We start from the raw sequence: 15754 nt of genomic DNA on the forward strand, positions 1-15754 counted from the left end.
CTGTAATTCAACTGTAGGCACATTTGACCAATCAAATATCCCCAACAGAAGAACAAACTTTACTGTGAAACAATCAATCACAGAAATTCACAGGAAATCATGGGGAAAGGGTTGCAAGAAGTCATCAGTTCAGTCCTCTGCCCAAAGAGAACACTAGATGTATCTGTATCATTTCAGGCACACCTCTATTTAATCCATTTTTCAGAATCACTGAGAATATAGACTGCACAATCTCCCTGGACAATCTACTGAAGTGCTACATTATCATGACTACTCATAATGTTCTTAACATCTAACCTAAATCTTCCTGCTAAAATGTAGGCCCATTACTTTTTTTCCTATCCACCCTGGACATGGAAAACAATTTTTTCCATTGCATTTTACACCAAAATGAAAAAACTGTGATCAGATCATATATGTCTGCTTTTCCAATGACCCCTCTGAACACTGATACTTCTTCTCCACCCTCACCTCATTAACCTACTGTACGAGAAGTAGTCTTTGCAAATACAGTATCTCAAAATCATGTACAATTTCAAGTTGACTGGTCACTTTGCTGTAGGCTGCATACATATTATGCTGTCTTTCACACTCACTCCTCCACTCCACTTTTTTTGTTGGTTTTTTTTTAAATTTTATTTTCTTAACAGTTCCTGCACAGCTGATATCTTCATAGTTCTTTGCAAGAGCACTCTAAATCCACACTTGTATTACTACACAAATAAGTCTGAATGTATGTCCTTGTACCCTCCACACTGGGGCAACATCCCAGTATACATCAGCTTCCTCCGTGCCTGTCCTTACACTATTTTGCACAACAAAGAAAACAGGTATTCCTGCCCGGACCCACTCTGGCACAGCAATGTGAACTTCCCCTTTCTGCACAGTACAAGTGCAGCCCAACCACTCAAAACTTTTCCATTCTGCAATGGCTGCAAGAAAAAAACATTAACCAACAGCCTTGGATTGGCATGTGTGTTTCCTGACTCTTAACCTTCCAGTCAATATTCCCAATGTCTTTTCCATACCTGTTTGATTTAAACATACATGCAGAATACGCATTGCCCTAGTCAGGATTAGTACTGATAAAATGGTAATGCATACGATTTACAACAGTACTCCCAAAAGATGGATTGTTTTTACTTATTAGCACAAATGACAAATCTTTATCTTTAAAAGTAGGTATGCCTAAGCTGGTGAAAAAATATGAAGGCTTTAGTAATGAATGACAGCTACTTTATTTACACAAAATCAGTTTTCTGTCCTCAAAGAGGCCTGCTCTAGTCATCCAGCATTTTAGATGGAAATAGTCTGTTATAAATGTACTCCGCAAAATTATAAAAGTGCAAGTATGAGGAAACAAAAAGAAAAAGCAAAAGAAAATTTATGAGTCTACAAAGGTCTCACACAGAGTGAAAGAATTCTCTTATTATTCTCCTTGATCTCACAATCCCACTAATATTTTACACATATCTATTGCTCTTATCATCAAAATGTTGTTTACAATTTAACTTTTGTACCCTAAAATAGGAAGCCATAGTTTGCCGCTTCATGTTAGTTGTTTCCTCAGGGTGTCGCATAACCTCCATTGTGTCAACCTGGAAGACAAAACTCAGCTGTTAGAGCTGTCCCAGGAACACTGCAGACCCACCGCAACTCACCCATAAAAGCTAGGTTCAGGTTTTGTTAGGGTCATTCCTTCAGGCGTGAGTACTTCAGAGTACTTTATCAGAAGTAGGAAGGCCAGGCAGCTGTCAAGATGCAATACCTTATGAACCGATTTCCAAAAAGCGTTCCTCTTATCACCACTACAATGAACTCCAGGCCCAGGAAGTAAATTGAGCTGTCTCATTTTGCTCGTGTATGGAAAAAATGTTGTTGGATAACAAGTGGTAAACAAAGTAGGTAATCTCAGAATGTGTCTTTTCCTTTCAGCTGCTGTGGTTACTATTAATTACTTTAAATTGCCATTTTGATGCCAAGAATTTCAGCAATCTCACTCTGCTGAATTGCCATAGCTTCAAATACCGCCTTTTCAGCATTTCAGATGAGTTATTTTTAGAGGGTATACATGGACAGCAAACATATTGCTCCTTGTATATTTTAGTTATATTGTCAGTACAGCTGTTCTTATCAAAATGAAACCAGAATTTATGAATGAGTATAACCATGGTTACCAATCACAAGCAGATTGTGTTGCTGTATTACAGCTCAACAAAATTAAAGAAAATCAACCAACATCCTGTTTGCATGGAGCATTAGCAACATTTTAGCATTCACTTGCTTTGTGGCAGTTTACCATCTGCTCTGACCAGGTGGCATTTGTATAAACCAGATAATGCTCTTGTCAGCACCTGTGCTACACTTCCTGGACTTTGGTCCACACGATCATTTCCAACACTCACTGACTTAAGACCACTACTCTGAACACTAAAAGTAATTGCTGAAAGATCACAGTTCTCAATAAAGCAAATGTGTCTCTTACCTTCAGGAGGTATTTTGGAGACTGCATGCAAAATATAAAGGAAATGAAAAACTAAGTAGTAATAGATCAAGAAAATGGATTTTGTGTTGGGGAAGAAATCAAAAGAAAACTTGTGAAGACAAAATTCAGAATACAGATGGTGCAAAGGGAGACAGATTTCCATAAGGTTGACCGTAAAAATTTCAGTATATTTTTGTAATCTGTGATGTTCTAGCCCAGAGTGGTGTACATGCATTAGTGCACATCTCAAACTAACATGAGGGGGAAAAAAGGATGCCGTTTGATTTCAGTTTTAAGGATGTTAACAGAAAACTCTGTAGTATATCCTAGGAAAAATGCCTTATCAGCATAGATAGCATCAAAAATCTTAAGATGTCACCTGACAAAGTGAGCATCAATGACCTAACCAGAACAGCAGGCATGTCCATGGAAAAGGATATGGGAATGTTTCAAAGCTATCTTTGCAAAACAATTGCTTTTTAAGAATCGATATCTAAATCTCTAGTAAAGGTCAGGTGGAAGACAAAACCATACCAGTGAATACTGACAGTAAATTCAGAACAACTGGTAATATTTAATTTTACAAGACAGACAATTTAACCATAAAGAATACCAAATAAAGAGCAAAAGCAAATAGTTTGAGGACTGCATTGAAGCCCAAATGCCCATGCATTTGAGCTTGCAAATTGGATTCTTGTCTGTCTAGAAAAGCACGGACTCTTAGTGATACTGTTGTTGGAGGTCCAGCACTCAAGTTCTCTGTCATATCTGGAATATCTGCTGTCCAATAAAGGGCAAGCTTATGCTCTACCTTTTGGGCAGTAGGACACTGCAAGCATCTCTTTTCACAGCTGCTTATTTTCACCAAACCTGTAGAACCTTATGATCTTTGAGACTGCCACTATGTCAAATATGGTTTACTACAACCTGCTGTGTTCAAAAGGATTTTGTTTTGTTTTGTTTTGGGTTTTTGGGGGGGGAAGGGAACCAGCACACAAAAAGACAGATGGTCAGAAACATTCACAGAGGAGATGTAATACACTTTTTCTCAGAAAATCAGGGCAAAACCAGTATCATGAAGTTTTCCATTTTTCCTATGGAAGTGAGTTGTAAATTCAGATCTGTGCAATCTGTAAGGACTAGGATCAATTTCCAAACCTTTTTGACAAGAAACATTTGAAGTTTCCATTAGAAAAATTCTGATAGACCCTGAAACTAGGGAGATTTTCCTGTAAGAATGTTTATAAGTTTGCCTCTGGTTTTACGGTAGGGCAATAATTGCATGTACAAAAGGCAATAGGCTTTATCACTGTTGGCTTGGTAGAAAATGATAGAACATAATAAGAATGTCATGATATAATCTTATGTTTTAAATCACTAGCTAGTCTTTTTAAACTAAAATGAAGAATATTTCAACTGTTAAGTCACATTTTTACATGACAGTAGTAGTGATGTACAATATACGTTTATATGTTTAAAAATGAAGTGGAAAACCTACAAAACACAAACTGTTCTGTCACTAAAATGTATTGCTTATAATAGTTTTGAAACAATATTGAAAGAATGATATATGACATCATGTCACCTTATGAAGTCACTGGAAATTATTACTTTCACATATTGACCACACCTGCTGCTGGCATGGTACAAAATGCTGTAAAACCAAAAAAATACATTGAGAAAAAAAGCTCATAAATTAAACAATAAATGAAAATTTCCAGACTTCCAAACAAAATTATGATGTTTGGATTTTTTAATAAATTGTAATTAGCAATTTAAAATCCTTTTCCCCAAAGTTGTTATGATTATACGAAGTTTTCTGAAATTATAATAAAGACTTTTTTTCAGCTAAAACCCATTTCAATTAAAATTTTCTGAATAGTACTGCACTTAGGCATGTTTTTTAGCTCCTGCTTTAAAAATTTGAGGGGTAAATAAAAACCACTTAAACACTACTTAGTAACTGATTGTGTTTATTAAAAGAGAATTGCTGTATTCCATTCCAGCTGTATCAAAATGCGTGCTTAGAAAGCTTACGTGGAATATAGCTGGATATGGAAGACAATGTGTGTATAACACAAGAAAACTGGAAAGGCCATTATTTGTCCTTCAGCACTGGAAGTGTTTATACCAGAGAGGAAATACATCTTTGAAATCCACACCTGTATTTGCAAGTATAGTGAAGGATATAGATGGTTGGGTGACATGAATTACTTTATCAGCATCTGAGCATGAGCTTCTAATAACAAGAAAGAATGAAAATAAATAGAAAACACATAACAAAATTCTGTAGACTTTTGAACAGTTGCTGTTACATTTGTTTTTAATAATTATTATTGCTTGCTTTGGAGGCAACTCCCCGCCCCCCCCCCCCCCTTTAAGTAAACTAATTCTAACAGTACTACTTAGGAATCAGGTACATGCTATCACCTTGAGGCACAAGAGTTTTCCTCACAAATTCAGTGTACTCAGTTGGCAATACATCCTATTAACTGCCATAAAATTATCCCATTCCTTTGCAATTAATGCCACATACTTTTATGGCAAAATTCAGCAGCATTTAAATTACAGTTCTTTTTAAAGCAGAGTGGTTTTGCCAAGTTGTTCTTTTCTGGTCATCTATCAGTCACAAACATCTCCTGGTTTTTCACTTGCAAGTTGAACAAAAAAGGACTGCATTTTTAAAAAATTTTGTCTTTCGTACTGTTAAATACACTATTCAAATTTTACCTAATTAGATCTCTTTCTAGGGCCAAAATTACCAGAGGAAAACTTTGACCCCATTGAAATAAAGAGGAATATTGTGATCAATATCAATGTAACTGAGATTTCACTTCAAAAGTTTAAAGATTATCAGTAGTAAATTGATTCTTCACTGGACTCTGCAATAGAGTCTTTAATAAAACTGGAAATGTTGCTACCAGCTGAGGTGCATGTTTTCTGATATTAAGGCAGACTTTCATTTGTTGAGAACCTCACTATATACCTACACCAGCTATGCATCGTGTCCATAGTCTCACTGTAATATTTTATGAACAATTGCCTGTCTTCAAAGGGAACACTACTAACCTTGATACGACCAGCACTAAGCTGTGGAGGCAAAGACCTAGATGCTGCTGTCACTCTGGCTCTTGCTTGTGCCAAATTACCTGTTCGAACAGAAAGAAATACATACTGAAAAGACTGTTCAAGAAGCTTAGCAGGGAAAAATTTGTATGGTGGGAAATCAGTTTGTATAGTAGTACTAAAAATAGTAGACACCACCACACTTCTTCCACACCCCAGTCATTACCAATTGTGCCTGCAGAGCATTCAGCACAGGCATAACAGAGCGCAGTGTTGATTTAAAAGGGAGGAAAAAGTCAGTGATAAGGTGGTATGTCACTGACCTTAGCTACTGAGCTGATGAAAACAAGGACAGCACAAAGGCATACAGCTCAATCGCTAGTAATCAATTTCTCTGTGACTCATTGAGAGATTTGAAAGAGAAAAAGACAGCAGAAACAGTCTTGTTTCTATGAAATCCTGTGGATCCTGAAGTGTTTAGACAGCATTTTAAGCTCACAAACTAATTTAAGAGATGAGAAAATGATAAGACGGTATCTTTTTTTGACCTTCTGACATACAGGCCTGTTAATCCCCAATCTTATTGTCCCTTGGGGTTTTTAAAGACTGACTCAATTCCTCAGGCAAAAACATATTGTGGTGTCAACTGAAAGACCAGTGCCTTTTTTTAAATGTACAGTATGACGTGTCCTAAACTTTTTCCTCTGTACTTGCAGAAAGCCAAAGTCATCACAAAATAGCTTTTCAAAATAAAGGCTCAGAGAAGAGAGAGGAAGTGATACAGGACCGTGCATATGCAAGACACTCTGTATATTTCAAAGTTTTAGCAAGTCTAGCACAAGATGTCCAAATGTTTTCTCTGGCTATATCTTCAGAGGCTAAACTGTGATTAATAGCATTGAAAGAACCCTTTGAAGCAGGATTGGTGACATCAAAGCCCTAATCCATGGGTGGCAGGATTTTTATAATGAGTGGGAAGCATTTTAACACATTTCAAAGGATTTACAGCATGAATAAACAATAGGCCTCTGCAGATGTACCACACACCTTTCAGAACCAGAACACATAAATAAGTGTCCATTTTAATTTAAATGTAAATAAAGTGTTAACACTTCTTTCAGATGCTAAGTGCCTTGTTTGCATCAACCCCAGTGTTTAGCCCTTTGCTTTACGGAAAGGCAGTAACTCTAAACAGTCTTCAGAGTTTTCCTAAACTATATATTGCATAACTGTTAGGGAGGCTGGATGGGAAAAACAAAACCCAAGAACACTTAATCGCTGGTAATTATTCCATAAAGGAGCAGAGCAAACCCAGTGTCCACGTAACACCGAAAGGAACTTTTTCTCTTACTTTCCTCCGACAAGAAAAATACCAATCCCCTGAAAACAATCTGGGGGCCAGCACTCAACCACACCAGTGATGTTCTTTGGAGCGGTTCAAACATTCTGTATTCATTTTAAAGAGTATTTCTCTTTTAAGCTGCTGACATTAGGATTGATACAATGCTGCAAAACTGGCACTTCCTTTCCAGATCTAACAGAGTATGCTACCTGACAGTCTAAACCACAGTGCAGAACGCAAGGTATGTCCACATTTTTGGAAACTGCTTTAGGCTATACTGTATAGGATAATGAGAACTGCAACTCTGTTTTGAAAATCTTGCGTATCTATATACACACATGGTACATATGGTATATACATTTATGTCTCTAAGTTTAATAGCAATTACGTCAATGAGCAAGTAGTTGGTGAATTTATTTTTCTCTTAGCTGTAATTCTGATATTTTTGTATGTTAGAAATTAGTTTTCGGTGCCTTTTTTGGCCAAAGTAGACAGCCTTGGAAAGGTTGTTTTTGGCTAGGCTTCAGATTAGCAAGTCTAAAGCTTGAAAACCTTGCACTAGAGAACTGATGACACAACATGGGATAAAAGAGGGTTGTTGGGAGATGCAGCAAATTTGAAGCAAATTGTTTAAAATTAATAAAATTTTGCTGCATTTTAAAACAACTTGTAAAAAGGCTAATGACCAAATAAAATTTAGAATGATAAGACAGTTGGTCAAGGTTCACCACACTCACCACTGTCATCAGGTTTCTAAGGTTCATAATTAATAACCCTGAGCTCTCCCTTAGTTCCTCATGCAAAACTAGAACTAAACTTAACTTTTCTGATCTAGCACACCAAGCAAACAAATAAACCTTTTTATTAATCAAAAATCTTTAATGACTTTGCAAACAAAAAAAACCCTGAAGTGGTCAGTTCCTACTTAAAAAAAAGAAAGAATTAGCATGGTGTTTATCATCAGTAAACATTTGGTACCTGTCCCTACATTCGATTTTCATTTACAAGGTTGTTTATTACTTTACACACCAAAAATAATTAAATGTTATTCTACTTTGAGAAGAACATCAATATTTGAAGAACAAACGTTTTTAGATAGTAACATAGCCAGTTAAAACTGCCATGGGTTCCCTGAGAGGTTAAACTGGTTAAAGGTTAAAAGACTACACTGTGCCTTTTAGAAGTCTAGCTTCACACCTATTATATGGTCAACACTTTAGAGAAAATACAAATGACATCCATGTAGACTTAAAGAAAATACAACCTATATTAAATCCAACTTCATAAAATGGACCAATTAAACAATTTAAAACCCTTGACAAAAAATACATTTTTTAAAAAAAGGCATTCACGAGGGAGGGGAGAAAAGTTAATGGTTAAAATTAGGATTATTAATCTTTTAACCATGCACATGTTTAATTTTATTCAAATGCATTTCCTTTTAAGTTCAACAGGACTGCTCATCTGAAAAATTAAGGCTCCTACCTATGCGTCTGCTGGATCAGAGACTAAGGTCTCTGGGATTCATTTGTGTCAGTGGGGGAGTCAGTCAGCCCCAATGTTTCTCTTTTTCCCCCCCTATTCAATGAAGTTAGGAATGTCATTAATGCTTGGAGACGTTTCAGTCACTGAAGTTTGTGAAATGCTCTGAGAACTTCCAACAGAAAGAGAAGTACAGCACAAAAATCTATGCACTCACTGGCTACGCTCACTGTGCCAGTGCTCAGCAAAAATGCTTTTGTCTTAAAGCTGTACAGGAGATCTCACATCTCTGCAAACATTCTTCACTGATGCCTCATTTCAGCTAGGTGAGTAAGACCATACTGTCAAAGTACTGTATCTCTTCTATTATGCAAAGCCAAGCTGGAGAAGTTTTGAAAGTATTTCAAGCATTTACACAGCACAGAAAGAAGAAATGGGTTTTCTTTTTTCAGGTTGGACTTCAGAAGTGCTTTCTAGATCTCAGAAAGACTAGTCAGCATTTCCGGCTTCTCACTTGCATCCCTGGTACTTCCTGTATGATCTGGCTGAATTAATAATTTGCCCAGCTATTGACTTTCCATGCTAATTAGGAAAAGTACACTCTCTGGCTGGATGTTCTGATGTTATTTAAGGTTTGGCAGTGCTTCACGATTCTTAGGTGATGGGTTCTATAAGTAGTAACAGTAGTAACAAGTAAATATTGGTAATATTAGCACTGTATTTATAACCTCAGTTTGGTTATGCTTGCAATAGATCACTCCTCCCAAAGTAAGAACATGCCAGGTAAGAATTACATCAAGCTTTGATACAACATTTAGTTTGCGAAGTGCAAATGACTTAGAGAGAAAAAGCCTAATGACAATGTCACCTTACTATACAGCTGTAGCAGGGATATTACTATCATATAGAGGGCACAGTACAAGCTCTTTCCTTGTCCTCATATGTTTTATTAATTTCTTTCATGCTTCTGGTTCAGATAGAGAGGGGTTACTTGAAACACCATGTAGATACAGTATAATATGGTCAGAAATGCGACAATGCATTCAGATTTCATTGACACAACTTCTAATTACAGCTAAGCACTTGCACTCCAGAAGAGGTACAGAGTCAGACAATGTCTTTGACATACACAGATTCTTCTCTGTCTTTCCTTTCAGTATATTTTATCTAGCCTAAGGAAGTCAACTGCTTATCTCCATAATGCATTTTCGTCTTCTGCTACTGTAAGACTAAGCTTCTCTTAGCTCGACTATAAATGAATACATGTACTTTTTTACTGGGTACTAATTTGAATCTGGTCACTGACTATCAAAACTCTATTCTTTTGGGTCACTGAAGTCATTTAAGCTAATCTTGTATAATAAAAAGCCACAAATCCAATTTTCTCATATACAACACATTCTACATAAGAATATATTTACAAAAATACTGTCTGTAGAATGCAACTATCAATATAGACACATTTCCACTGCTGCTTATTCTGAAAAGACAATAATTTCCTATTCAGAATAAGTAAATAAAAAAAAATGAGAAATAGTATTTCCAAAATCAGATCCATATTACAAAACAGAATCTGATAACCACAAAAGCCTTAGTAACAGTGAGGCCCACCTGGGAATAACCTAATTATGAGTAATTGTTTCAGAATCAAAAAAGATGCACTTTTTGCCCCAGATCATTTGAAATGAAAAATCCATGCCATAGTGAAGTGACAAATTCTGTTCCTGATCCTCAATTAGACTAAAGGTTTCTTCAGTCTTATTAGCATGAAGTGGACGCAGATCATATTTACAAATACTTAAAAGCTTTACATTGCTAGACTGTGACTGGAGAACCTGAGTGTAAATTCAGTGCTGCTATGCTTTCTACTGCACACATTGCAGCAATTCAGTGGTCACTTTCCACATTAGTAAGGCACACACTGGCAAATACACACTATGATGCTCACAGCAACAATTAAACTTTGCTTATAAGCATCATTGTGGCTGTGTTTAAATACTGTTTTAACACAGTAGGTTAGTAGACTTCTTGTAGAATGCAAGGGAAGAAAGACACTGACAGCTGCTGAGATGAAATGAAGGCCAAACTGCCTACTATATTCTCAGATATGTAAATGTATGATCTCAGTAAGAAAGGTCTTATTTTTTACCCTTACCTAGTAAAGAACAGATTATGGTGTATAGAAAGTTAGTGGTAGTGCCCAAGATATTTTAAAAACACCACCTTGACTATTAATGGCTACTTCAGGCAACGTGCCCGATTTTCCAGCTAAATTCAACCAGACATGTAGCCATCTACTCAATTGGGAGCGTGTTCACTGAAATGCAGATATTTCCTGAAATATCACAGGCACATATGTGATCAGAGGATACACAAGCAAACCTTACGTGATTCTCAGAACATCATAGTCCCATGACGTAACCAAAGTTACAGACAGCAGGCAAAGCATATATGCTATAGCCTGATCCTGTTGACAGACAGGTTACCAGGCTCAGGACAAGGGAGGGTCACATGGTTCTGGAAAAGAGGGCAGCAGAGGGGGAGTGGATTGCCTGCTGGACAAACTATCTGTCCACAGCCCAGTGGGCATAGGTTGGGAAGCATTAGTCCAAACACAGAACTAATGATAGGAGTAGCACACTAAGTACAGCTGAGAGCTAACTATCTGCATCTAGAGAAAAATGAAAAAAATGAAAAACTGTTTGTAAAAAGCAATTAGAACTTACAGTACAAAAAATGCTGGAGTTTTCTACTGTTTGATGCCCAGCATTTTCTTTAGTCGGGTCTGTAGCCTGACTAGCTGGAGACTTGACTAACTTGCTGGAGACTGACTGACAGGCTAGCTGCAGCCTGATCTGGACAGTCTCCCAGCTGCTGAATTACAGAACGAAGTGGCTCAGGTTTTTATGATTTATACATTGTCAGAAGACACAGGACTTTCTTTCAGACACAGTTCTTAGCAACTTCCATCCACATCTTTGGTAGTGTACAATTTGATGCTGTTTTATGTAATCACCTCGGGGCAACAAACCTTGTAATCTCTGGGGACCAGCAGACACTACAGAATGCTGCAGTCTTTGCTGTCAGCAAAGTACCTCACCATCGACACGAGGTTTTCTACTGCCCCAGCAGATTGCCCTGGTTCCTGTACCACATCTGTAACTCAGATTAGAAGAAAACTACAGAGGTGTATTTTCTGTGAAGACTTCATTGTTGAGGCATTCTCCATTCATTTTCAGTAGCCAGAATCTCTTTATTCTAATTACTTCTATTCAGGAGAGACAAGAAGTTTATTTATTCTTCCAGAGTTATGTGGAAGAATACTTCTAACAATTGAAAGCATGGTTACCACACATGCTAATTCAGCTCTGGCCTCCTTCATTGTTTTATGTAATTGACATCCTTTCTCGTGCATGTTATGTAAGATATTCTCCCCCTGCAACGATATATGCTTTATCTAGAAAAATAAAATTTGATTATGAAGAACAGGGTAGTTATTCTCGGTATTTTATCTATGCACCCACACCAACATGAAACAACAGCAAGCATTCTGGTAGCTTACACCTTAGCACCTTGTCTCTGACAATCTCAGGACTGTCCTCAAACACTAATTAAGCTTCACCATATTCAGTTTAACCTGAGGCCAAAAAAATTTTCTACCAGAACAGTGAACAAACAGGAAACCCGGAAGAAGCCAAGAATTGTGATTTCCAGTCCACTGTTTCTATTTCCAGAGTATGTTCCCTCTTTATACAACGTATAAAATATTTTATGATATATATTTCATCACTTAAGACCTGCTGCTGAAGTTGCTCCATACATACACAGTCTGATCAAAATCTGACTAAATCCAGTGAAGGTTCCCAATGAATTAGTGGCAAAAATTCAGGTATAAAGATGTCACTGAAAGCACATGGAATAACATGGAGGAACATTTTCTCTGACCTCACTATGACTGTCTTCTGAGCTGTCTTTTAAAAGTCTTACTTTAGGACAAAACATGGTTACAGAACTTTCTGAAAGTCCCAGGCATCACCATTTTTGAAATCTAGGCATTAATGATGTTGACTACTGATTTAATCAAGTCTCAAAGGCTTCTTAGCTGAACGTTTGCTCCTCTAGATCTCAGCAGTTCCATGTATTATCACAGGGAGCACAAAATAATTTATTTATGCGGTAATTCAAAACATTAATCTCATTTATATTTGTATCTCCACATTTAATGAAACAAGTATCTGTTCATACAAGTACCCACAAATGCATTTTCTGTCTTTGACACACGCTGTGACCTGCTGTGCAGGCAGTTCAGTCACAGACTCTCCTACATCAAGCCCTCAGGTCAGAATAAGTGAGAAAAAGTCAAATAATAAGAGAAAAGATACGGCTGGTTTAGTAAAGTACTGACCTTTACAGTTTGTTGTTGGGTAAAAGAATAAAGAAAATGGATAAAAGTACAAAATCATGGTAAGACAGCACACTCAGTACAAAATACTCTGAAACAAATACACCAAATCCAGCACAGACTCAGAGATTTGTTTTCCACCAACTACATTCATCTTAGATACATTAACCCCTAAATCAATTATTTTGAAAGAGTAAGAAATATAAGTACATTCTTTGAAAAGGACAAACCAAAAAACATTATGGATATTCAAACCAGTAAGGTTATCTGAATATTTAATAAACCTATCTGCTCTACAAACTCACTAGTAAATTTAAAAATAATTGCTCTTCTAGGATTTGATCTTGAGAGCTACTGAATGCTTCCAATGATGTACTGAGCATCCTTGACAGTTTGACCTTAGAGCACATAGTGCCTGTAGAAACTGCCTAGTAAACTACTCATTAAAACTACTGTAAAATGCTCTCTGAATATGTCTCTATTTAAATTCTGTATATGCTGCACAGTGAGATCCCACAGTCTACTAGTTCATATTAAAAACAGTAACATCTTCTGTATAATACGTTTTCTGTTTCCTCAATATCAACACACTTTGAATTTAATTAGTATACAATGAAGTGTTAAGATTAATTATTATTCACTACTGTGAGATAAAGTTCATTATAGAATTGAGAAGTTAGGCTAGAAACACGAAAATTGAGAAGATATCTCCTCTCTTCTGAGAGAAAGGGAAAGAAAAATTATCATCAAGAATTGTTCTACAGAGAACGGCCTGTTATGAATCCAATCAGTAAGCTCATCAAGATCTGTTCTTAAAGTTGCTCACTTGCACTTTTTTTAGGGTTCAATTTGCAAGCACTTGGAGAAAAAAACCCCTATGCCCTTTACCCATTTTCAGTACAATTTAATCTGTGAAGTCTCATTAAAAAACGTGGACTTTTGCTTGGGCAACACCCTATACCAAACATAAACGTGATAAATCTAACTTGACACTTCTCAGCTGTTGTTCTTACTGCCATGAGCAATTCCACACTTTATAGGGAGTTATTCTCAACATTAAATAACTGTTATATCTTATACAAAGCTTTAGCAGGACTGAGATCTTAACTTTGATCTGATAGATGGTTCTGTTTCTAAATTAATTCCATTATTAGGGCTACTTAGGGCATGCTTTGGATCCTACTGCTAGCAAGTTTTGTGAGTATCTGTACGCTGCATTTGGCCTATGACAGAAAACCTTAGGATATGAAGAAAAAGAAACACTGAACTGTAAAATGCTCAAGTGAAAAACTAAATAAAAAGCAATCCAACACTCTACCTCTCAAACTCAGTTAAGCTACATTTAATTTAGTTTACTGATGTCCCACATCTGCAACCCAGGAAAGTTCACAATTGTTACGTTGCACAGCTGTGGTTTAAAGCCTCTCTCTGCACACAACACTAGCAGCAAAGCAAAAACAATTAACTTTTATATGCTTTTAACATATGGGCCAGTTAGAAGTAGGAAAGCCTCTGCGTCCCAAGTGAAAATATATAGCTTCCACTAACTCAACCAAAATTCTTACAAAATATAAATTCTGATTCATCTTTAAGTAGAGGAAATTGTAATTACAATGGCTTTGTATCCAATTCATTTGACTTAAGAGTGCCTGCAGTTACCTCTTAGAGCTGAAAATACTAACACAAAAGTACCATTATAAAAATATTTTGTTGTAAGGTAAGTTAGTAAAATTTAAGATGTATTTGAGTCTTTTGCTCTATTGTGATGTGTGGAATGAAGAGAAAAAAATCTGCTAAACCCAAATGGAGACATGCTAGATTTCTGGCACTGCTTAATGCTAGAGGAAGGGCTTGTGCTCAATAGGAGTGACAAACATGACAGGTCAAATCAGGGTTACACTGAAAACAATGGCAAAGCGTCTACAATTTCAACTGGCCAAGATTTCACTCTGTGCCCAGTAGTATCTGTTCATGGGACTGAAATGCAAGAAAATCCAATTGTTTCCGTCAGTTTCTGACTCTTCATGAGGAATCAGCTGCTATCAAAGTTACAGCCAAATTAGTATTGAGACAGTACTCTTGGCACCAAGTTCTTTAAAGTGATATTGCAAAAGGCCCTAATTCTTGTGTATTTTAGTCTGCATAACAAAAGCCCCAAACATTTTTTTCATGTTCTCTCTCACCACCTGCTCCATTAGTTGTTTGGTTTGGTTTTGCTTTTTTTTAACATGAGACATACATTGTTTATCATTACTTTTGCCTGAGGGCTGTAAACAGGGCTGGAGACTCAAAGGCACAAAGAACACAGATTAAAAATCAATACTGAGGAGAGCAAATGACCTTTAGCCACGCTAATTAGAATTAATTTGTTTTTGAAAAAATCTATTTTTGTCCTATTTTGGAAAAAAAATATCCCTTGTTAAAACATCACTATCCTAACTCTTCAGCAAAGGCTGTGAAAACTTTCATCCCAGTTCTCTTTGACAGATTATGCTCAAATATCTAGGCACCATGAAATATGAGTGTTTATTAACAACAGATCATATATTGATAGTATTTCACTCTGAATGTGTGAACAATATCCAATGCTACCAAAATTATTAGACATAAATTAAAAATGTCTTAATTTAGACAAAATAAAGACATTATTACATGATGTCGCTGTAGCAGAATGGTACTCAGCTCTGTATTTATTCTATGCGGCCGAGCCCAGCCCCTACAGATCCTCAGAGCTAGGACATGGAAGTTTCCCAGCATCCCTCCTCTGGTGGTGGGAAGGCTGGAGGATTTCCCCTTCCCTCCCTCCAGGGGGGCAACTCTCCCCCCTCTCTCCAGTGAGGACCTAAGGCAGAGGAAGCAACCCTGACAAAAGCTCTAAAAGTCTGCAAGTCACAGGAGGGGAAAAACTCTGCAGAGATTGTGTTTCAAGAGTAGATAATCATGTACTGCAGCTTTTCTGAGGTGAAGCCCCTCTGGC

General features: G+C 36.8%; 1 protein-coding gene across 9 annotated transcripts in view; it reads right to left on the reverse strand.

The window, feature by feature from the left end:
• The window catches only part of MYO3B (myosin IIIB), a 207588-nt gene that overhangs the window by 75224 nt on the left and 116610 nt on the right, over nucleotides 1-15754 (reverse strand). For 6 of the 9 annotated variants that reach the window (XR_003561591.2, XM_027810755.2, XM_027810753.2 and 3 more), the window contains 3 exons: nucleotides 5555-5634; nucleotides 2486-2506; nucleotides 1521-1598 (listed from right to left, as the gene is read on the reverse strand). Coding sequence is in view for 5 of the 9 variants with exons in the window: in XM_027810755.2 (XP_027666556.2) it covers nucleotides 1521-1598; nucleotides 2486-2506; nucleotides 5555-5634 (179 nt within the window). In the remaining 4 variants the exon portion in view is untranslated. Of the gene's footprint in view, nucleotides 1-1520; nucleotides 1599-2485; nucleotides 2507-5554; nucleotides 5635-15754 lie in introns of those variants that run through there. The other 3 variants (XM_027810756.2, XR_008733663.1, XM_055719290.1) reach the window with 2 other exon arrangements.

This window comes from Falco cherrug, chromosome 8 (assembly GCF_023634085.1).
Source record: "Falco cherrug isolate bFalChe1 chromosome 8, bFalChe1.pri, whole genome shotgun sequence".
Classification (NCBI taxonomy): Eukaryota; Metazoa; Chordata; class Aves; order Falconiformes; family Falconidae; genus Falco; species Falco cherrug.